The sequence below is a fragment of the Gekko japonicus genome, unplaced genomic scaffold (genome assembly GCF_001447785.1).
Source record: "Gekko japonicus isolate JY-2015 unplaced genomic scaffold, Gekko_japonicus_V1.1 scaffold454, whole genome shotgun sequence".
NCBI classification, from domain to species: domain Eukaryota; kingdom Metazoa; phylum Chordata; class Lepidosauria; order Squamata; family Gekkonidae; genus Gekko; species Gekko japonicus.
In genome coordinates this window covers 727,916-750,843 of record NW_015173687.1, presented here as the reverse complement: position 1 = coordinate 750,843, position 22,928 = coordinate 727,916, and the positions used below count along the sequence as shown (strand labels likewise).

The following is a 22,928-nucleotide window of genomic DNA, read 5'->3' as shown; positions in this document are numbered from 1 at the left end:
ACACAATCTCCTCATCTTCTCTCCTAGTGTGTGAGCATAAATCAGATAATTTGGCCAGTTGTTTAGCAACTAAGCCCCGCTCTCCCCCTGTGGAGCAATCCTGCACTGTTATCTGCAGCTCAGTTGCAAGCACCAAACACCAATCACGTAGAGCATCCGTTTCTTCAGGAGCCTTGTGAAGAAGTGTTGATACAAATATGTGGCACGGACAGTTTGCAAAGCCATCAGCAGAGGCAAGTAGAGAACTGAGCACAATCACTTCCAACAGAAAACAAGCTAACCCTGCAGCATTTTATCTCTATGAGAGATAAGGGGAGGGGGTAGGTACAGTTCCCAAAGCAACCCTCAGATCAAACCAAGGTCAACTTGTGTACATAAATACTAAGAGGAGGGTTCTGGCATGCGACGAGATTGCTTGGCATTACTGTTATCAGGCTGAATTTGCTACCAACCTCCTCCACCTTATTACAGAGGCTTACCTTGTTGGCATATTGTATTATATGTATGCAAGATGACAGCCAATGATGCACACATGTCAGATTAAACTGATCTAGGTGACAGGTAAGACTGTCATGTGACAGGGTCACCAGATGCAAGTTGCACTAGGTTGCATCAGCTAATTAACTATGTCACCATGAGTTGGCAAAATGACTCTGATTGGTGCAAGTACTGTATATATGTAATGTAGTCCAGAGGCAAGTGTTCCACACCAGTGGAAGAGTGTATTGCGAAGCACCTTGTCGGTCAGTTCTATGAACCTGGGATACCGCATGGTGGAATGGACTGTGTAAATAACTGTAAATAAAAGCCACTGTATATAGCTCAGATACAGCATCCTGATATCATTATTATTCAGACGTTCTGCGCATGCCGTCATACCTTCCGCATGATCTTGCGGCCGTAGAACATCACTTTGTCTCTCTTGCGAAACCGATACTGAGGCACTTGTGGCTGAGGTTGCTCTGAAAGAGATAGGCCTGTTTTTTAAGGACAAGCAGAAACAATCTTCTACACTTGCCTGCTACATGGGCACTCCTCGCTGATAAGATGGGTGCAAAGAAAGAAAACTGGACCTCCACCTGAGACCATGGAGAGCAGCTGCCAGTCAGAGTAGACAATACTGATCCAGATGGATCAAATGTTTGATTTGGTATAAGCCTGCTTCTGGTTCAAGGTCAATGTGTACCAGAAAGACCTGGGTTCAAATCCCTGTACAGCCACATGTGCATTTGGGCAAGTCACTCTCTTACCCCCTAGTTTTACAGGGTAAAATGGAAGAAGGGGAGAACTGTATACTTCAATCAGAGCTCCTTGGAGGAAAAGCAGGAGAAAAATGACAATGACAGATAGCAACATGATTGGCTCCTGCAGAGGGTGGTGCCGTGTGAGCATCATCCAGCTTTTATCTCGGGGGTGCTGAACCTCCAGTGTGGCCCTCCTTTCTGGAGTGTTTCCAGACAAAAGACATTGGAATGTCACAAAGCAAGAGCCTCCAGAATCCAAATGTTCCTTCTCTTTACCTCCCCAACCCAGCTTTCCCTTTCCTTTGGTATACATCCTACTTTTTCAGGACAGACAAAGACAGTACAGTTAACCTAGCAAGGAAAGAGTTGGGAAGATAAAAAGAACTAGTCTGATGTTTGTGAAAGGTCAGTTACACTGAAGCTAAATTTCCCCCCATTCCTCTTATTTCTACACATCCTGAAAAGAAAATAAATGGTTAAATGGCTTCAGGGGGCATTAAACTCTCCATCAGAGGAGGAGAAACTGGCCTTTACCCCACATCAACTTAACAAGTAAGCACTTGAAATCCACATGCCACCACCCACATTATACTCCAAGTTGATTTCACAGCCCCCCCCCCCCAAACTCTACTGCCCAGGAACAATTAAGCATAAGGGTCACACTTACTCGACTGTTTGACCTTCCTGTAAACAAGACACACGACAATTCCAATAATGCTCAAGGCTACTGCTGCTCCAATGATTATTCCAGTTAACTGTAGGAAGTAGTTAAACAAGAGGTGTGAGTCTTAAAAACTGCCTTTCCCCCCCAATTGCTTATGTCAAGCCTGATGGAAATGCTCAACACTTGCACTTTCCCCCACCACAACCACACTTGGGTTTGAAAGAACTCTACCCCATTTGATTGCTAAAGTCTAAAGTATATGAATCCCTCAGCTATAAGCCTGATACACAAACCCACTCCCCAAAAGACCCCTCCACAAGCAGTACCAGAGACAAGCGTCAGTCACCACCGTAACACAACACCAGCAATGACCTGGAAGCCATACAGGAGAAACCTGAAGCCTTGATTTTTGGAACAAAGTTCGGGGCAAGATCAGTTCAGTGCTCTGTTCCCTTTGGAAGTGCCTGAACTAATATTAATTGTACACACATGCTACATTACCATGGTTGTCTGCAATCTGTCTTCTACAAACTGAAGAACTCGCATTCTTAGGTCTGCGCTTGTCAAGAAGCCGGCCTAAAGACAAAAGTTTCAGATGCTTAGCTTGCAGTTGCTTGCATGCTGTGCTTTATGGCATGCCGGGGTGGAGACGGGATTCATTTCTGGACTAAACAAGCCAGCCAGGGGGCCTCTCCCGCACCTTCAAGAGGTGGTTTTAGGTATACCTAACTTAGGGGTTAATACAAATTCATACCTTAAACCACAGCGTGTACATGATGAAGAGCCAAAGTGAAGGTAAATGCACACAGGTGGATAATATGATAGTCCTGGAGCTTCTACTTATGCCAGAGGAATTAAACTATGGGCAGGAAGTCAGTTCTGTTTTTGTTTTTAATTTCCAGGCCAACGTGTTATGAAATAGCCAGTAGTTACAAACATACAACCCAAAAAATGCACTCTCACATTTAGGTTCATTCATCTGGACATTTATTATCTTACAGTTAAGCACTTTCAGAAATCAACGATTTGGTACATGGTAGAAAAAGGAATCCATTTATTTTCATGTATGACAAAACGACACTATTGTGGTTGTCAAGCAGGTACAGTAAGAAATAAAAATTTCAGTATCGGCACAGAATATACACACATAAAAGTACACAGTGTGGAGAAAACACACTGGAGTCTCACACAGGGATAATATTATATAGGGATATCATATAGGGATATTACATATTAAAACAGCTACGTTGTTTGTATGGTGGTTTCTGGATGCAATTCAAAGTGTAGTTTTTGACTTACGTAAAGTGGAACACAAGTACTGAAATGAAAATAAATGCTGAAAAACTGTGTGTGACTCAATCATTATAACTGAGACATCTTGGGATAGAACTTCTTGCTTACTTGGTACACCAATAACCAACACTTATAGGCAAAGTTACCAACTTTAGTTTTCTAGAGTTCCTGTGACTGAATGATCTGAACATATGCAGAGTGCTTTTCCTTCTCTTGAACCTGAAAGGGGGGGGGGGAATCAGACCTACACTCCCCTTTCTGTTCTGGCAGCTGGCCAACCAAATGAAATTAAACCAGGCCCATAAGATGCTGGTTTAGTTGGTCAGCATCCCTTACCAGAAAAGTTTACAGTTAAATTTGGCTAAACTTCAAAAGGGAAGGACAAGAGGGAGGGAAATTTGGGTCATGGCATTCTGTACTATTAGCAAAACCAAGGCAAGGGGCATATGGTAGCATATTGCAATGCTGAAGCCAAGCTTACATTTTGTTCTAAATCCCCATGAAACCCTCAGAAGTTGCAGCAGTGTTCATAATAATTGAAGGCTGCATCCTACTTTAGGAGAGTTGAGTCCAGTACTTATCATACTCCTCCCTCCCCACCCAGTCAAGTTAGTCACAGCTGAATTCCACTGACCAGAATGAGATTTCAGTAACTCCAAACTAGTTCCAACATGCCTTAGTTGCAACTAACTTGCCACAACCTTGCTATTTATTGGATGCAATATTCATAAAACTGATTTTGTCTAAACTGTTGTTTTAAATAAAAGTTCACAATAGTGGCATCCAATAAATAATTACTTCAAGGACCTCCAGTTCAGCTAAAAGCCTGTTTAACTGGCTCATCAAAACCAGCAACTCAGCACCTAAAGCTCATGATGGTCTGAGACCTAGTCACACTTGAACTAGCCTTGGGGTGGTTGCTTCAAGACAGCAGAAATAAGGAGAGGGACTTTCTGGTTATTATGGGGCTATTATAAAAATTACAACATGCCAATGGGGGTTGTCTTCATACACTGGGCAGGTTTATCAATGCTGTGATTGATTTAGCTTTCAATACTGGTAGTACTATTGAGCTGTATCCAGCCAGCTTTTTCAGTATTTCACCCAATTCCCCTCCTTACTACAGCCCCCACCCTAGATAGCTTCTGTTCATTTAGGTATCATGATCTGCAGCACAGCAGTTTTGGTAGCCAAAGGCACACTCTCCTCCCTTTTCCACCAGCAGAAAAATTGTTTGGAACCAACCCATTGTTTTTACACTTTTCATTGTTCTGAAAATATTAATTTGATTGCAAGCAGTCCCAAGGGCTTTTGAATCACAGTCTCAGCCTAACCTACCTCACAGAGTTGTTATGAGAATAAAATGGACTGGGGAGTACTTTAAGTCGCCATTGGGGAGAGAGGCGGGGTACAAATGAAATTCCTCAAACAGAGAAGCTTCAAAGGGAGACTACAATGCGAGATTGCTGAATTTGAGTTCATTCACAAATTCACAATAGACCTCCCCAGGGCTGAATATATATTTTTTGTCCTTAAGTCACAGGTGACTTATGGCAACCCTGTGATGTTTTGAAGGCAAGAGACATTCAGAGGTAGTTTGCCACTGCCTGTTTTCATGTCACAACCCAGGTATTCCTTGTTAGTCTCCCATCCAAATACGGACCCTGCTTAGCTTCCGAGATCTGACGAGACTGTGCTAGCCTGGGCTCAGGCCTGAAAAAAGACACATGATTTTTATCCCACTACAAATGCTAATTTTCTGAACCCAAGCACTGATCTCTTGCAGTAATCAAGCTGCTTACATTTTGCATTGTACTTTAGTAAACTGATTGCCTTCTTGCAACACTCCCCACCACCACCTTCTGACTGGGATAGAAGGGCTCAGGGTTCTCCATTCCTCCTCATGTCTGATGAAGGGAGCTTTGTCTCTTGAAAGCTCATACCCTGAAAATCTTGTTGGTCTCTAAGGTGCTACAGGACTCAAATCTAGCTCTATAATAGGACATATAATTTATAAATTTAAAACAACATGTGAACCACTTTGAATACAAAAAGCCTATATAAATAAAGCAGTGAACAAACAAGGCTCAGTAGTTAACAACATAAGAGACCTGTTGGATCAGACCAGTGGTCCAGGGGCCAGGCTGACAGAGACAAATACTCTGCACACAGACTCAGAGGCATTTCACATGCTTATTGGTAGAGGCTCCATCGTCAACCAAAAGAGAGACTGCACCCAAGAAATTAGAAGGCAATTGAGACTGGGAAAGGCAGCCATAAAGGTGCTAGAAAAGATTCTTAAGTGTAGGGATATGTCACTGGCAAGATTGCTGCAGCACACTGCTTATGAGAATGAACTGTGATCCAGAAATATATAGGTTCAAATGACATCTCAGCCACAATCTCATCAAAGGACCTCATCAAAGTCTCCCCTCCCCCCCTTTTATCAGAAGGGTAATACTCTGGTGAAGGGTGATGCTCTGTCATCTTGGTGCTTGAGGGGGGGGGGTCAACAGTGGGAGGGCTTCTAATGTCCTGGCCCCACTGGTGGACCTCCTGATGGCACCTGGTGTTTCTGGCCACTGTGTGATACAGAGTGTTGGACTGGATGGCCCTCTGGCCTGATCCAACATTGGCATCTCTTATGTTCTTACTGGTTAGGGTTGCTGCCTGAACAGCTCTAAAGTACGAAAGACCTAGTGAGAACTAAAGAAAATCTCTTCCACATGTCAGAGCATTAAGAGGCCTTTATTAGCATAAAGCACCTCGGTAATGTATTAAGGTTGATCCATGCAGTATGACCATGCATGTCATCTTTTCCATGATTCCTAGGGCAATTCCTTGAATCAAGGAACTGGTGAAATACCTAATATTATATAACACAAGCCCAACAGCACCTTAAAGGTCAGCAACATTTAATTCAATATGATCTTTCAGGAGTCACCGCCCACTCCAGCCCCCCCCCCCGGACTTGTTTTATTTTTCTACAATACAGTAACGCGGCCGCCCATTTGCTATACCCCGCACTCACAGGGAAGTTGCAAGGAATGCCAGATAAAGTCTGCAAAGTACTTTCAACCCTGGAAATGTTGTATAGAAGCCTACTGTGATAATGAGAGCGAAGAGGAAAAAGCAGAAAGTCCAAGACGCCCAGGATAGGAAGGAGACCACCTACCTGAAGCGGCGAAAGTCCATCCCCCATGGTGCTGTCAACTCAAGGGGTCCGAGACTGGAGAAAGGAAGAGGAGGGGGCAGCGCGACCCACTAACGGTTGTTTTCTCTCCTTTGAGACTCGAGACCTAAAGATCATGTGTGAAAGTTCACTGGGAAAAGGTCAGGAAGCCTCCGATCAGTAGTTTCCGCAATCGTCACTTCCGCGGAGGGGTGTCGTTGGGACCTTCGGGGTCAAATAGAATCCTTTCATCGTGGCAAATCTAGTATTTTTATCGCAAAGGAGCGGCGGAATAGAGCAACTGTCGATTTTAACCCGGAACATTAAATTGCGCGCAAGGCGTTTTCTACCGCTAGAGGCAGCACGTCAGAAACTTTATTTAGTTCCCGGGATCTTTTCACCAATGAGTAGGCGCGTGTGTAATAACTGCCAACCGAGTTGGAGCTTTTAATTGGGAGCGGGGAATGGATGGGGAGTAACGTACCCAATCAGAATATGAAGATTCCAAGAGTGGGCGGTACTACACGGTCACGTGCGTGAATAACAACTAACGTCTGAGATAAGTCCCACTTCAGAGGAAAATGGCATCTCTGATTACCTTAATTCTGATTGGCAGAAAAACAGCTCCCGCCCTAGGGGAGGGAAACCATGTATGGGAACTGGCGATTAGCTGTGCGCGACTTAGCCAATGAGGACAAGCGATATTGCTGGGTGCCTGAGGAAAAGGAAAGCGGCTTTTAAGTTGAGGTAAAATTGGTCAGAGAGAGTCACCACGAGGCCTTTTCTGTCTTCATAGCCTTTCTTTCGATGGGGCTTCTGGGCGAACTAACCCGGGGCCTGGTGCGTGGCGCCGACCGTATGGCGCCCTGGACTAGCAAACGGGGCCCGCGATCCTTCAACAAGGGCCGAGGCGCTAAAAACGCCGGCTTCCTCACTAAAAACAGGAAGTTCCAGCTGGTGCAGGAGATGGTGCCCAAGCTAGTGGTGCCCGACCTGACCGGCTTCAAGCTCCGGCCGTACGTCTCCTACCGCGCCCCCGCAGGCAGCGAGCCGCCCCTCACCGCCCGCGACCTCTTCCAAGAGATCGTCGCCCCCAGCATCAAGAAGGACGTCGAGGAAGGCACCTTCGATGCGGAGAAGCTGGAGAAATACGGCTTTGAACCCAGCCAGGAGGGGAAGCTCTTCAAGCTCTTCCCCAAGAACTTCGTGCGGTAGGAGGAGGGGGGAAGCCACAGGCAGAGACCGGCGAGCTTGGAAGAACGAACGAGGAGGAGTCGGCTTCAGTTGCTGTATGACGGCGAAGGAGGGCCTTCGCTGGATGTTTGACTCAAAGCAAGCAAACCTTGAACGTTCTGTGGTGCAAAAATTAAAAAGCCCACTTAACCATGCCTCTGTGTGGGGTGACTTTTTGGGGAGCAATTTGCTACACGGGCAGTTTTGATGAGTGTGTGGGGGAGAAGAAAACCAACACGAACATGTTTAGCCTGGAAACTGTTACTTTAAGCTGTCTATAGTCTTATTTATATGCTGAGCTGGAGCTTTTTAATGCTGGAATTAATTTAAATCTGACAATAAATAAATAAATTTTATTTTGTAAGCTAACTCAGGCAGGAGAGGCAGTATAAGAATGTTCTAAATAAGTAAATGCAGGAAGGCTGATGTTTCAAAGGTTTTGGAGCAACCCTGCAGCAGTCTAGAGTGGGGGGGGGGAGGGAAGGATGCTCCTGTAGGATAGTTGATGTAAAGGACATACAAGAGAATCTGCTTGAGGAGCTTAAAAATAAACAATAAGAAATGCCATAACAGTTCATTATAAAACCTAGCATTAAAAGGTCAGAGCATAAAAACAACAAACCATGTATGATTTATTAGCTTGCCTCATTCTAACTAAGCGGCCCCAAATGCTTTTGGCTTTGTCTCATAGGGCTGACACTTCAACCTCTTGTTTATTTTGGTTGCCTTCTTTTCTCCCCTTCTGGGATGCAATAACCAAAACTAAATATATAGCCATAACAGGGGTGGTTCTGGTAATCCATGGAATTTGTCTTATCACTGCTGCACACCAAGTCACTCACTGTCAGCTAGCTGTCCACTTCAACACCAGTCTTTTTCCTGGTCTGTTACTGTCAGCCCATCAGCATTTAAGGTAGGCTTTGCTTCCTTGCTAGAATATCCTGCAATTTATGATCACATTTAAAATAAAAAAGGAAGATACTAGGAGGCTGTCTAATGGGCAGAATGCTTTCTGAATTCTGGTTTTTAGCTGTGTAATCTAGCTAGTAGTCTTCCAGTAGTACTTTTGAATTGGAGGTTGCACACTACACATTTAATTCTGGGGTGGTCCTGCTCTGGTTAAGATTGATCCAAAATTATATGCTAGAAATTTGAGGCCAGTACTACTCCCAAATTCCAGAGCAAATCTGTCCTGCTACTATAGCTAATTTACAGCAACCTATTGGATGTGTGGCAAAACCATGAGGAAGTGGAAAAGACTATGCAGGATTACATGTGGACTCAGAAGTTATACCCATAGTGGTTGCAGTCCTGCCAACTATCCTACTGGGTTACACAGCAAGACAGTTCTTATCCAGTAGCCTCACTCAGCACAAAGAACTTTCATGCTTTGCTAAGTGAAAGTTAACCTCTCTGCTGCTTCTAGAAAAGGAAAATAATTTGTTGTAGGCTCACACCTAATACAGGGACCATTCCACAGGTGGAAGGGGTATATTTGGGATTTGTTATATTTCAATTGTGACTTGTAAGCCACACTGAACCATGATAAAGGTGGGAGTAGATATATTTTAATTAGCAAATAACACTGCAAGCACTCCCTGAAATTCCATACCCAAAAACAAAAAACAGTAAACAAAGATAGAAGACATATCTCTCTTTATTTTAGAAAGATCCAAAATATATACTTTAAACAAGTGATTTGTTCACAATGTGCATATTTGTATGTAAGTGTCCTAGGTGGTAGGAATAGTGTTTCAAGAGAAATATTTGCCCTTCAGCAAGGATTCTTGCAGCATTAAGGAACCTGCGTGGCCTTCCAGGTTTCAAGAAAGTATCCTTGCTATTAATGCTGTCTGTTGCTGGTGTTCTTTTGTTCTGTAATGGAAGCAATACTTAACCTCCATAGTAGTAGGTGGTAGCTATCTTAACCCTAAGCCAGTCTACAGAAGAGATGGGCCAAACTGCTTCTCTATTCCCCACTACTAATTTACCCCCAGTAGCATATTCAGAGCAGTCTCTTGCTTTCCTAGGGACAGGATTTGGACTACAGAAATATGAACATAATACTGTCAGTCTATTTCCCCTCCTTCAGGTGTCTGGCTGGAACGAAAAGATTTTGAACCACTAAGCGACCATCAAATGATGCAGTTGGCAGAAAGACTTTCTATTTGTTTATTTTAAGTTGGTATTTGGAAAAAGATAACCAGAAAAACGTAACTCTCCAACAAAAAATAAGGGGCTAATGAGGCTATCTCTTCCTGCATACCAAAGTCTTCCAACTGCATACCCAGTCTTCCAACATACCAAGGAAGGACCTGTTTTTTTTTGTTTTTTTTTACAATGGAAATAAAAAGACTAAATTGCAGGGTATAGATAGCAGTAGAACCCTATACTATCTCATGGAGGAACTGTTATGGCTAAAACATACTTCTAGCAGAATTTTAAGAACCTTCAGATAAACTGAATTTGTGCTATGATTGAGGTCCTTAAGTCTCAGCAGGACACACTTCCAACTGCAATTAATGCAATGTAACTAAGCCAAAAGATCAACAATGAAGTGTCCAAGGAGTTTTCAAAGCTCTCAGAGCCACAAGACCCCAAGAGTAAAGCTAGAAACCTGATGTAAGAAAATATATAGATATAGCATGGGGACAGCACAGAAGTTCTGCTTCAACAGCTTCCTCTAACCTCTCCTGGTACTAAAAGAAGACAGGAAAATGGGCCAGAACTTTACTCCAGAATGAGTATTGATAACTATGTCTAGGCTGAAGAGATAGTCTGGCTAGTTTCCCATTTCCAAACATGTAGAACGTTGTCATAGAAGGAGCATGTTGCCAAGAGGCTGGTTTCTCTTTGGGCTTTGGACAGTTCAGTTTTGTTGTACACTTTGGTATTTGACCCATTCCCACCAGGACCTGGTCCTTGAAAGTCAAAGCTTCCTTCTACTTGGACTGGCAAGGCAGGGGTTTGATCTTCATCTAACAACACATCGAAGGTGGCAGTGGGAGATTCATAAACTATCTTCAGATTCTGGACTTCAAGGTCCACTCTTGTCGCTCCTTCATCTACATGAACCACTGGCATCTCTGTCGACCATACCAAGGGATCGTTCAGGGTGAGCCTTGACCAATCAGCTCCATAAGCCAAGGAATTATGCAAGACATAGGATGAAAGAACAGGGCATCTCTCTTTGTTTTCTGCTAATGAATTGAAAAGAACAGTAGTTTGTAAAACAAATTAAGACTCAGTGGGGCATTCACATCTACTGCTTTAAAGAACAACAGTCACTTTAAAACTAACGCATCACAGTTTTCTATAGCACTGAAAGCAGCTTACAGCCTATCCTAAATACAATAACAATGTCTTTTTTCCACGCAGCCACTTTAACAGGATTTAAACTACTGGTCCTTTTAGCTGGGAAGAGATGAGAGCAGATGTAACAGCTATAATCTCTCCAAGAACGAACACAAATGATGTTGTATCCAATTATTTCTGTACAGCTGTATGCACAAGTCAATCTTTTTCAAGCCACCTCAGGGAAAAGTAATTTAACAGGCCAAATGTGAGTACTACAGTAATAAAAGCTAGGTCCCTGTCAGGCTTTTTTGTTGAGGCTTTTTTGGCCACTGATATGTTACTGATATTCCAGAAGCAGGCCCCTGGACTGTCTTGATAGGGTTTTGCAGGCAGCAGTACAAGCTGGCCAGCTGACCTTCCAACTCATGTCCAGATGAGTCACAAACCCCAGCTGCCTAAGTCATGTTGCAAATGGGCCACCTATGACAATCCAGTCCACACTTTTTACCAGCCTATCAATCTGTTTCCCAGGCAGACACACTGGATTATGTGTGCATGTATGTCCAGTTAAAACTAAAGGTATGGAGGCCTAGGGGGAAAAGAAACCCATCAAAATTTGGGGACAAAACGATTTTTTCCAAGGAAAAAAAATGGAAATTTGAGGGAGCACTAAAAAAAAAATCATATGAAGTACTTTATCTTTTAGAATGAGTGAAATACTTTTGAAGACAAGGTAAGCAAGCTGCAGACATACGGCTCTGAAATCAGAGATGTATTTCAGCACCTAGAAGGATACCTCATCTTCACAAGGGAAGCATGCAGGGCTTTCATTGCTTCTCAACAACTGCACATCTTCTGTTGTCCTTTTGACCTCTCCTTCAAACCACTGTGACACATTTGGTAATAACCACAGGCTGGGTAAAAAGTAGCTTATTGCCCTACCTTGCAGGAGGGAGAAAAAAGATCAGGAGGAGGTGGGGGCAGAAACTGTACCAATGCCTCACAACAACTGACAGTTTTATTGAGAAATGTTCTAACCAGTTTAACTCTTTCTAACCAGAAAGCAAAATTAAGGTACATGTGCTAAGATAGCATTGGGTGTATCAGCTTGCAGTTTCCTCTCAGGTATTGAGTATATTTGCAGTTTTGCTTGTACAAAAGTAAGGCATTTGTAACTTTTGAATTCCATAAATATATCAAATATTGCAATTTTATATGCTAAGTTAAAGCAGTAAAATTAATTTAGGTTTGATATGATGGTAAGTATTGCATATATTTTAATTTTCCCTCAAAATTTCTGTTTTTGCTCCTTAGTTACTCCTTAGATACTAACAGGCTGCCATGTTCATGCCTCCTCCCCCCCAGTCACAAGAGTTAAAAGCGGGGGTCATTTCCTGCAGGAGCGCACAGGAGCAGAGCTCCAGCAGTAAAGAGCCCAGGGGGCAGGCACATGCAACAAGCCCCACCCCCTGCTCCCAGCAGCCCTTAGTCAGAGCAAGAAGCAGCCAGGTAAGTTGCAGAGCTCCCCCTGGCCCAAAACAGTCCAGTGGCACCTTTATTTAAGACCAAGTTTTATGCAGGTACAAGCTCTCCCTCCTCTGCGAGGACAGATCTGCACGTTCTCCCCCCCGCCCCCAATAGCTAGCAATCCAAAACAGTCCAATGGAGCCTGAGCAGTGGGTGTTGCCTTCTGACACACTTCCAGTGATGTCAGGGGGTGTGGCATATGCAAATAAGTTATGCTAATGAGTTCCTTGCACCTCTTTTTCTACAAAATGACCCCTGGTTAAAATCATATGTGATTAAAAGGCTAAGATTTCAATATACCTGGTACTACAGATTCTGTGCTTAAGCCTCAAATGTATAGCCCCAATTGATAAGTTCTCTCTTTGAAGCATTAGTCAAGCATCTAAGAGTGTTGGTAGTCAAAAACATACACAAGTTTTGTGTGCACTGTTATACCAGTTGAGGAGGGCTGTAAAACAGGCAAGTGGCCCCAGGGACCAACTCCTCAAAGCTACTCTTGAGCCCTCCACACTCACTCAAAGAAAACCCCACTCACCCATGGTGCTTTGGCAATTGAGGATTTTGAAGCCATTGTGCATACAGGCTGCCAGCAGTAGGTGTTCCCTTGTTGGATGCCATTTCAGCCGCCACACTCCACCCTGCACATGGGTGTCTGCCAATGATTCCTTCATGTTTCGGGTGTCCCACAGGAGAACATGTTCATCGTAGCTGGAGGAACATCCAACAGGTTTCAGATATGTGGTTTTCCAGAAAGTATGCAATTCTTATTTCAATCTTTCAATATTTAAGGCCACCCAATAAGGTATAGCTTAGCTAGAACTTTTTCCTTGGTTTTCTTGTGCCATGTCCAGTGTTCTATCCCAAATGTGCACAAGCAACCAATGCCCTATCCAAGGGTGTCAAACATAAGGTCCATGGGCTGGAACTGGCCCAGCCAGGGCTCTTCTCCAGCCCATGAGCAACTGCTGTGAGGGAGGAAACAGGAGGCTGCTGGGGGGAGCGGGGGAGAGGGCAGAGCCACTCCAATTGTGGCTTCAGCGTCGCAGAACCACCTCTGCAGCAGTCAAGCAGAAGCCCTTCGCTTCAACATAAGCCTCAGTGGCAAATTGGAGGCCACTGCACAGTGGCTGACGGGCAGGAGGAGCTCACAGCACCCAGCTGCTTCGCACTTTTCCACTGGTTCCCAGGCTCATAGCACTCACAGCGGGAGCAGGCTGGGGAAGGGGCTTGCCTCCCCCATGGGCAGCACCTCCAGTCTGCCCATGTGGGTTTTGCTCTGCACATCCCCCCACGGTAAGGACACACCAACTCGGAGCTTACCAGCTGCTTTCCTTTATAAAGTTTATATCTCTGGTACCTGGCATTACATTTTATTGCACACATGCCCCAGCCTGACAAAATTACATTTATTTCAGATCCAGCCCTTGTAACAAATGAGCTCCACACCTCTGCCCTACCCACATCACCATGACTGGGTCAGAAAAAGTATAAGAGACGGTATGACAAAGAAACTCACCTTCCTGTGGCCAGCAGATTCTCCCGGAGTGGATGGCACTGAATACTGCATACGCCCATTGAGTGCCTGCAATGGAATGAGAGCCCAAGTTGGGGCCACAAAGGCTGTTATGAGTGTGAATATCATTGCGTCCCACTGACAGGTATTCATTAGTGCCCAACCATTCTCTGCCACTGAGGAGGCAACCTTTACAATGGACCTTCATGCAGACAGCTACTGCTTACCTCTCGCTTGTGAAAACAGGAGCCTTTGGATTGCCCCGGACATCCCAGCCCCTTAGTTTGGAATCATCTCCACCTGGAAAAAACAACAACAACAAGACTAGTAACGCTCCAGCTTTCGGCTATAAATGACTGCACTGCCCCCTAGAGTCGGATTTGACTCGCTTTTGAGCAAGGGAAACCTTTACCTTTAAGATGTCCTTCCTTTGCAGTACACATGGAACAGAGAGCACCCACTATACAGAAATCACTAACACACCACACAGCAACAATTTACAAACAATACAACATGTATTTCTTGATTTATTAACTTATTTGACTATAGGTCTTAAGCTTATAGGCTTATAAGCACAACACGTCAACAATTTAAAATAGCATACAGCAATACATAGCAGCAGGTAAAACAAGGTTCAAAACAATGTTACATAATCATCACAAAATCATCACCTTCGCGAAGTGTAAGACCATGAATAATATAATTAAAAGAATACAATATTCTCTATAAGCATAAGATATATATAAAATATTAAACCTGATAGAATATAAAATATATACAAGAAGACAGGGAATTATAAAATACAGACTTCTACAATGCGAAAACATCAGTTTAAATTTAAATTTATATACGAATCTAAAAGCCCTATAAGTAGATCTTGTAAGGCCCGGTCACACGGAGCATTTGCCCCGCTGAAAGCACGGTACTCCAGCGGATTTTCCGGGCGCGATCTCACTGGAACATCTGGGAGACGTAGCACTCCCGTGGCCAACCCGTGGCAAGCCGCCGAAGCCACATAGTTAAAAGCTACCAGGATCGACCTACCAGCAAATGGTTTGCCACGGGCTGCCTCCTGTGGTGTGATCACGCCAGTGTCCTCTTTGCTGCTCTTGCCGACAATGGAAGCCCCGGTGTGCCGCCATCAAGTCTGATTGCCTAATCGCACATCAGATTGCAACGGTGCAAAGAGCCACGCCTCCCCCACGTTTTACGGGCCAAAGTAAACCTATAATTTCTTTTTAGCTTAATACAAACCACATTTCAATGTTGTTTTAAGGGAGATTTACTTTTAGATATTTTGCCACAACACATGTTATTTCTAGATCTGAGACTGCCAGCAGTGGGGCTATTACCCAAAGTTCCAGGGGGAGTTGATATTTGTTCAGACTGGGAGTAATTCTAAGGGGCTGCCCATTGATGGCAGAATAACAGAAGATGATCCAGTGTCTCCATTGCAACAGATGCCAGTCAACCTGATACAGGGGAGACTTCTACCAACAGAGTACCACTGCAGAAAAAGCCCTGTCCTAGAAGCCCCGCTTTCTCCCAGGCAGCGGGGACATAATGAACAGGGCCTTCCTTCACTGAGAATCTTAGCAATTGGACAGGTGACCCCTCGGGTATTCTGGTCCTAGACAGTTCAAGACTTTAAAAAAGCAAGAATTTAAATTATGGCCAGTAATAAATTGGAAGCCTATGAAGTTCTTTCTGAACAGGCAAGATGAATTTCCAATAATGTCCTCTGATCAGTAGCTTCTCTACTGAATTATGGTCCAACAACAAATTTCTGAGCAGTCTTCAAAGGCAGCTTCACAAAGAATAATCTGAAGGGCAGTAGGCAATTGCTGACACAAAGCCTTGCTGCTAGTGCTTGCAAAACTCCTCAGGAAAATCAACCCCCATTCAAAACAACAAGCTTTCAAGAGGGGAATTAAATGCCAGATTTCTCCAGCTATAGGCCCCAAGCAATTTGAAACTCTGACTAGGTCAATTTCTAGAGTCAAAATATAAAGCACAAATATTTGGCAAACAGCACAACTGTCATTGATCCAGAGCTTGTCTTATGGAGATGAAATCTGCCTCTCCCCACCCCAAGTCTAAGGAAAGAGATACATGGAATGGTAGCTAAAGCTGATATTAAGGCTAAAACTCCCCCTCCCCCTCATTATAATCTCAATTAATTTATTTTAGGAGCCCCCACGGACACTCCTATGACAACCAAAAGTGGCTGTCTGAAGGCATTAACGTAAAAGAACAGCAGTTAGATGGAAAGCCAAAGTATACCCTAATTGCTGGACTCCAGAAGTAGGAACCAGTGGACTCCTCCCTTGCTGTAAAAGAGAAACATGGCAGAGGGGAACATCATACAGTGCTAGGAACCCCCAGCAAAGAGATGCCCAAACACTCAGAGGGGGAAGGACATTCCCTGGCATAAGAAAACATATTTTCCTATGAAGACATTTAACTCTTTGCTTGATTATAGATGTGCTTCTGTATCAGCATGAAGATTAGGGAAATGCCTTTAAAAATAGCAGGGGGTGGGGTGGAGCCAAGGCTTACCATCTCACCCTTCCTGCAATTCAGGGTGGCTTACCAAACCAAGAATGAGAGATTGTATCAATATGGCCTAGACCTCATGAGCACTTCACCAAGGTGCTGTAGTCTGTGCTCAGTGGTGTAAATGCAGTTAGGCACATGTTCAGGCTATGCTGGTGGTAGTCCTGCATGACAGTCATTGGAAATGAGAAAGGAAAGTCTCCAGTACTTTCTGCAAAAGCAAAGTCCTGCCATTCACTGACCTGAGTAGACAACGTGTGCGTTCCAGTAGTCAAATGCAGCAATCCAGGCCTCAAAATCATGTGCCTTCCACTGTTCCTGAATGCACACAGAAGGTGACGATTCATCGACAGACAGCAAGCTCAGTCTCCCTTTGGAATCACTGCTGACCAACTGCAGTGGGGGTCCCCTTTAACAAGAAGTACAAAACCACAAGGATTCATTGGTGGTCCTTAGATGGAGAAGCTTCCACTATAGAGGTGAGTGTGACTGCCCATTTTTTAATCTTTCCCGCCACCCATGCATAGGAAATGCAGCAATCATAACAGCTGTAACAATTAAAAAAAAAAGTTATCAGATAACAGTACGCCAGACTAAGGTTGGGCAGACTTCTGTTCTAATCCCCACTCAGCTCAATGGATGACTTTCTGCCAGTCACAGTCTCTCAGTCTGACCCACTTTATAAGGTATTTGTGAGGGGAAAGGTGGGGAGAAATCACGTATGCCTCTCTGAGCTCTTTCAAGTAAGGGTGGACTGCAAATGTGGTATTTACAGCTGCTATCGGTGGCCATCGGTAGCAAGAACAGTTAGAAATGTGACTATGAACAAGCCACACTGCAAGCCACGAGCTGCAAGTAGCCATGCCTTTTAACTGTTTCTGCCGTCATCCAAAACATGTATAGCTCAGTCCTACACGTCAGCAATGAAAGGAAAAAGTGGATACAAAGGAAGCATTCCTGTCTACTGCAAAAACTCTACAACAGAAATTTCAGCTTGGTGGAAGAATTGTAAGAAAATCCCTGTTGGATCAGAACAAAGGTGCTTCTACACCAGCATCCTGTTCCCCACAGTGGCCAAACAGAAACAAGTTGCATTTCCTCAGCTCTTGGAATAGGGCAATGCTAGAGAAAGTTTACCCCCACCAACCGACCGAGTTTTCCATTTTTTGGCCGCTGCTCACCCCTGCTTTCGTCCCATAGACCAGTCCAGAGACAAAGCAAGGCATTCATCTCCGAGGTCAATGCTGCACAGCGGTTCCAGCCTGCAGCTCTTCTTCTACTGGAGAGAAAAGGAAGCTGATCAAGGTCAAACAGACCTAAGAAAGAGCATGTAATCCAACACCAGTTCCAGAACCCAGCTGGACACCTCTGCAAATGCCATTTCTTTAGGTAAAGAAGCACATTACAAACAAGCAAGAAATGGAGAGTGATTTTTAGTTCCTGTAAGAGAGAGAGGGTGTTCTCCCCAGACTTTGGGTTAGGAATTCACATACCCCACCATAAGTTCGTGAAGGATTCTACAGTTATTACACAAGAATTTTCTGGCAATCTTTTCTCCAACTGTGTTCATATTTCTATGGCTGCATTCAGACATCAAAATAAATGATGCTTTGGGCAACCAACTCTAGCTAGTCTACCAGGAATAATAAACTTCCGTTTGTGAATAAACCTCAGTTTATCTGCTTCTTGCCTCATCTCCACTTCCAGGTAGAGAGGACATTAACTATGAACAATAAGTGCATTTGTAAAACTGTACTTCTTTAAAAATAGTCTTAAAAAATAAGAAAAGAGGACATCCTCCCTACTCAAAATGTTTGTGAATTCAGCCATTAAAACAAACCACAATCAGTACTAGTGTGATTTGGGGGGGGGGGGACAGTTTACAAACACTAGATTGAAATCCCAGTTAATAGGATTGTGGCTGTTTGATAAAACTGTGGTTTATGGTTTATTGTGATGCCTGAATGCAGCCCATTTCCCTTATTGTTTCTCCCACCTATCAACTTTTGACTGTTCTCTTTTCCTCAAGGACATTGTTCTCAAACACTAAGTACAATTTGTGAAGGGAGCTACTTTGACTGTCTCAATCTCACCTACCTCATCTCCTGTCAGGCAGCAAAGCTCCACTGCTCCTTTGGCATTTGCAACGGCCAGCAAGGGATGCTCTGCAACAGGAACATGGGACCTTGAAAAGGAATCCACAAGAAGAGCTTTACCTGATGTCCAACAGAATGGTCACTACATCAAGCCTTTCTTTAGGAAGAAAATGCAAAAGGGGATCCTTTTAATTCACTTGAACCGTTTTAATTGTTGCTTCCAGTGTATGTAACCATGCCAAGTCCTAAAGTCAGTAAATATTTCACTGATCGACTTCCGGTTTACGAAGCAGCAATGGCAGACGCTCTCCCCAAACCGCGGGAGGGCGAATCGCACACCAGCGGCCTGGAGGGGTGCCACCTCAAGTGACACCCCCGCGGAGCCTTTGCGATAGGCTCCAGGCCAGAGGGCTTCTGAGGAGTAGCCTCTTCGATGGCGTAATGCCGGAGAATCGAGGCTCCCCTCCGCCCTGACGGTCCAGTTGCTGTGTGGCCTTCGGGCACAAGCTGGTTTGACCGGGACAAGCGCCGGAGATCAAGCGGAATATCGTTAAAATGCAGCGTGGTCAGAGAATCTGACCGACAATGAATGTGAGTTCTGAATAAAGCGGACTATTAAAAAAGCAGACCCCCCCCCCCCGGTGTAGGAGGAAATGGACGCAAAGAGGGACGCCTCTTATGCGAGGTAACCAATAAACGACGCGAAGGGGGAGAGTGGAGGAAAGCAGCATGTGTGCTGTGAGAGACTTACTTGATTTTTGACATCGTGGGGCGAGTTTCTCGAGTCGGGAGGAAGCGGTGGGAAGTGTAAACAAATCGGAAAAATGGCAGCCCAGCATCCAAAGTTAAAAACGAAACCGCCAGGCAGTCAGAGTCCCAAACCGAAAGAGGGGGCAGATGTCATTAAAGTACTAGCGGCTATGCTAAAGCTGACCGGATGGAGCAACTCGATGGTATTAACCAGCAACTGACTGTGATGAACAAGAACTTTGCATCTCAACAGCTCCAGCTGAATGAAACGGAAAAGAAAGTGGAGCAGGCTAATGAGAAAATCCAAGAGATGGACACCACAAATAAGAAGTTGAAGAAAAGACTGAGAGAAGTGGAAATAAAGCAGAATCTTCAAGAAAACCGTGTACTGCAATTACAGATGGGAAAAGCCAATATGATTATCAGGTTCCAGGGAGTTCCTGAAGCAGCGAAAGAGGATCTGAGGAGGCTGCTTAGCGAGATCATCGCTCCAGTGATAGGCTTTACAGCGGATGAACTGATAAAAGATATGGAGGTGGGCCAACTATATATAAAAAAAATAGCCTACCTGGAGAAATTGTGGTCAGATTCTCAAGAAGACAGACTAGAGATGCTATTTTAAAAGCAACATCAGCAACTCCACTGAAAATGGGAAATGTAATCATCAAGACGCTAAAAGACATTCCATTTGAAATCCAGCAAAAGAGGAAAAATTACAAAGATTTGATTGCTTTTCTTTAAACTAATGGAATAACGTACAGGTGGGCGATCTCGGAAGGTGTCATCTTTAAGATTAACAACAAAAGAGAGAAGATAGACTCATGTTTTTAAGGCTAAAGAGTTTTTGCGGCATCAGCTTGGAACAGAGGAAGAGTCTAAGGAGGAAGAAACGAAATCCAGTGACTCTGCTACCTCTGGAATGGAAGAAGACTCTGCTACAGAAATGGGTGCAGGACCTGCCAAAGTTGTCTACGATTTTAGAGTCAGAAAGCCGAAGTAAAGGCAGAAGGATTCGGAAATTGGCCTTTTGAAGCGAAGAATACGAAGATGATCAGAAAGTTCTCTCATAACAACTAACATAGTAACATATAAACATGGAAGATGAGCAGGAACTCTATAAGTATATTGTGATATTAACACTTGTGGTACTAATATTTACACGAACAGAAATAAGATCTCCTTCTCTTGGTTTTTTAGTTTAGTGTGGTTATCTTTCCTTTATCCCTAGTTGTAGTTTCCCTTCCTAATTTTCTTTGTAGTTTGTAGTTTAATGAAAAATAAAAATACCCCTTCGGGGGTTTAAAAAAAAAAATCACTGATCTACACTAGAAAACCGTGTCACCACCAGTACTATTTAGTAAATGGCAGTGCAGATTCAAATTAGAAACAGGCCGTTCAATTCACACCGTCTATCTTGTTTAGCTTCACAACAATGCTATGAGGTTGGCAACTGTATCAATTTTACAGACTGAAGCAGAAGCAGGGTTCTTTGCCCATGGCCACACAGCATCTATGGAAGAGGTGAACCCAGATCCAAAAGTGGCTTCCATCGGAGATGTATAAAGCAACATCTTTAGGGTACAGGTTGGTAAAAACATATACATGTCGGCTGTGGAATATTACCACCCTCCTCCCAACAAAATAACCATCATATACTAATCACAATGATATGCAAGAGAACCCCTCAAAATATCTCATCTGGGCCTACACTAGTACCATTTAATATCCAGCACAGCAGCTGTTTCTAGCCTCTGGACCTCAGTCAGTGGTGCAAAAACCTGCTCTTCAAAGTGATACAGGTAGAGTCGGCCCAGCCGGACATGGGGCTCATTGCTCTCATCAGGGTTCTGTGAAAGGAAGCAGAATAGAAACTTGCTACTTTTAGCATCTCTTGCCCATCCACCTCATCAAGTTGCTATCGCTGAATCAGAAAACTGCCTCACAAAGGAGATCAGAGATTCACAGATAAATCAAACCTTAATTGAGGACAAAGGCCACAGTCACATCCCCAGTGGGTGACAGGTCACAGCAGCCCTCTTCAGACTTGTTAGAAACACAAGAGGAACCTTCTACCTTTCATTGGATCAAAGTCAGAAAGCCAGGGCTCACAATGTGCCCTCAGTATCATCCAGCTGTCTTATTCTTTAGCAAAAGTACAGTTCACTTCCAAGTAAAATACTGCCAAGCATCAAAAAATGCACCAATCCAGCAAAACAAAACAAAAACCTTTGTACCAATATGGGTGGTCAATATACTTCTCATGCATTAACTCAGTAATTCTTACAATAGCTGTGCAAAGTAGGCCAGTTCTTCTACCTACCCATTATACCCTACAAATTACAAAGATGGAGGTGGAAGTGCAGAAGCAGAGAGAAAAGTGTTTTGTCTTAGGGCGACTAGTGAATTTTTTTGTCCAGGCAAAATCGTGACTCACAGACTTTGTACTATGAGCCCTGCACTTGACTTCATTTGGCATCTCACTCTGAACCTAATGTCCCAGAATTGGGGGGGGGGGGGGGAGAGAGATAAAGGGGAAAAGAACAAAATGCAGAATAAATCCATCTCAATATTCAATAAGTTACAGCACTAATCCTAACAACCAGTCTCTTAACTTGCATCCAGTGCTGTCTGGAAACCATCCCAGATGGCTCTCTGCCACAGGCTGTTCCACTCACCTTGCCATCAGGTTTCTTCAGCTGGTAGGTGCCACATGCCAAGATGTTATGCCAGCCTTCCACAGGGCACCACTCTACAGCATCAGCACTATATTCGGTATCCACCACTTGCAATGTTTGTATCTTGCACTGCGAAGCCATGTCAGAGAACACTCATCCTTGTCTGGAAGGAAAGGAGGGAGACCCAGAAAACAAATCAGTGATTTTGAAATTCTACAGTCACACACAGCATTCAAGGCCAAGCAGCCAAGTCCAATCCCCAAGGATCATTAAGTACCTCCTTCTATGTTGTATTAACTGATCTGGCACAGTTACAAATTTGTAGCTTCGACTTCACAGTCACCAATGTGGATTGAAATCCTTTCTTAACACATAATCTTGTCACATGTTTACAGTCCAATTCTGAACTCACAAGATGCCCTTTAGCAGGGAACATGCAGATCAGAGTTCCTCCTTTCAGACCCCCCAAAAAACAGCTACCACACACACACACAAAGCTTAAGGCCCCCTCCCAAGCGCACCTCTGCCCTCACTGTAGATACATCTGTGAATGGTTCACCTCATAGCCCTGTCATACTGCCTACAATCTATCCCCAGAGTGGAGTGGAGTTTAAGCAAAAATTCCCCTCTTAAGCCCTCTACCACTCTGACAGATGAGCCACACACTAGCAAAGTAGTCTATGTTTGAAATCCACATTCCCCTTACCCTCATATATATCCCCACACTTCTTCAGTGGCCTATTATAGGAGCTGTAAAGGTTCTCTTCTTTAACATTCCACCAGTAGACCAAAGTCACACCACATGTATTATAAATAAACAGCCTTTTCTCTCCTTTCCTCTGGGAATTTTAAAGCCTCCGCTCCCCCTGAACCTACCAACACCCACAGAAAAAAACCATCCAAAATAA

The 22,928-nt window shown here is 44.0% G+C and overlaps 3 protein-coding genes across 9 annotated transcripts in view; 1 reads left to right on the top strand and 2 right to left on the bottom strand.

The window, feature by feature from the left end:
- Positions 1-6,732, bottom strand: part of PNPLA7 (patatin like phospholipase domain containing 7) — a 111,543-nt gene extending 104,811 nt beyond the window's left edge. For all 4 annotated transcript variants that reach the window (XM_015423102.1, XM_015423103.1, XM_015423104.1 and 1 more), the window contains exons 1-4: positions 6,377-6,732; positions 2,410-2,484; positions 1,912-1,999; positions 880-962 (exon numbers count right to left, since the gene is read on the bottom strand). In XM_015423102.1, coding sequence (XP_015278588.1) covers positions 880-962; positions 1,912-1,999; positions 2,410-2,484; positions 6,377-6,403 — 273 coding nt within the window. In that variant the 5' untranslated portion in view covers positions 6,404-6,732. The remainder of the gene's footprint in view (positions 1-879; positions 963-1,911; positions 2,000-2,409; positions 2,485-6,376) is intronic.
- Positions 6,733-7,056: 324 nt separating this feature from the next.
- On the top strand, positions 7,057-7,941 carry MRPL41 (mitochondrial ribosomal protein L41). The gene has a single exon (XM_015423123.1). It carries the CDS (start codon positions 7,181-7,183, stop codon positions 7,586-7,588), a length of 408 nt encoding a protein of 135 aa, XP_015278609.1. The 5' UTR covers positions 7,057-7,180; the 3' UTR covers positions 7,589-7,941.
- A 1,383-nt stretch (positions 7,942-9,324) lies between these two features.
- Positions 9,325-22,928, bottom strand: part of DPH7 (diphthamide biosynthesis 7) — a 14,204-nt gene continuing 600 nt past the window's right edge. For 2 of the 4 annotated variants that reach the window (XM_015423115.1, XM_015423114.1), the window contains exons 2-10: positions 22,021-22,183; positions 21,062-21,192; positions 18,597-18,684; positions 17,681-17,775; positions 16,742-16,908; positions 14,171-14,243; positions 13,947-14,012; positions 12,966-13,138; positions 9,325-10,806 (exon numbers count right to left, since the gene is read on the bottom strand). In XM_015423115.1, coding sequence (XP_015278601.1) covers positions 10,367-10,806; positions 12,966-13,138; positions 13,947-14,012; positions 14,171-14,243; positions 16,742-16,908; positions 17,681-17,775; positions 18,597-18,684; positions 21,062-21,192; positions 22,021-22,161 — 1,374 coding nt within the window. In that variant the 5' untranslated portion in view covers positions 22,162-22,183 and the 3' untranslated portion in view covers positions 9,325-10,366. The remainder of the gene's footprint in view (positions 10,807-12,965; positions 13,139-13,946; positions 14,013-14,170; positions 14,244-16,741; positions 16,909-17,680; positions 17,776-18,596; positions 18,685-21,061; positions 21,193-22,020; positions 22,184-22,928) is intronic. The other 2 variants (XR_001482824.1, XM_015423116.1) reach the window with 2 other exon arrangements.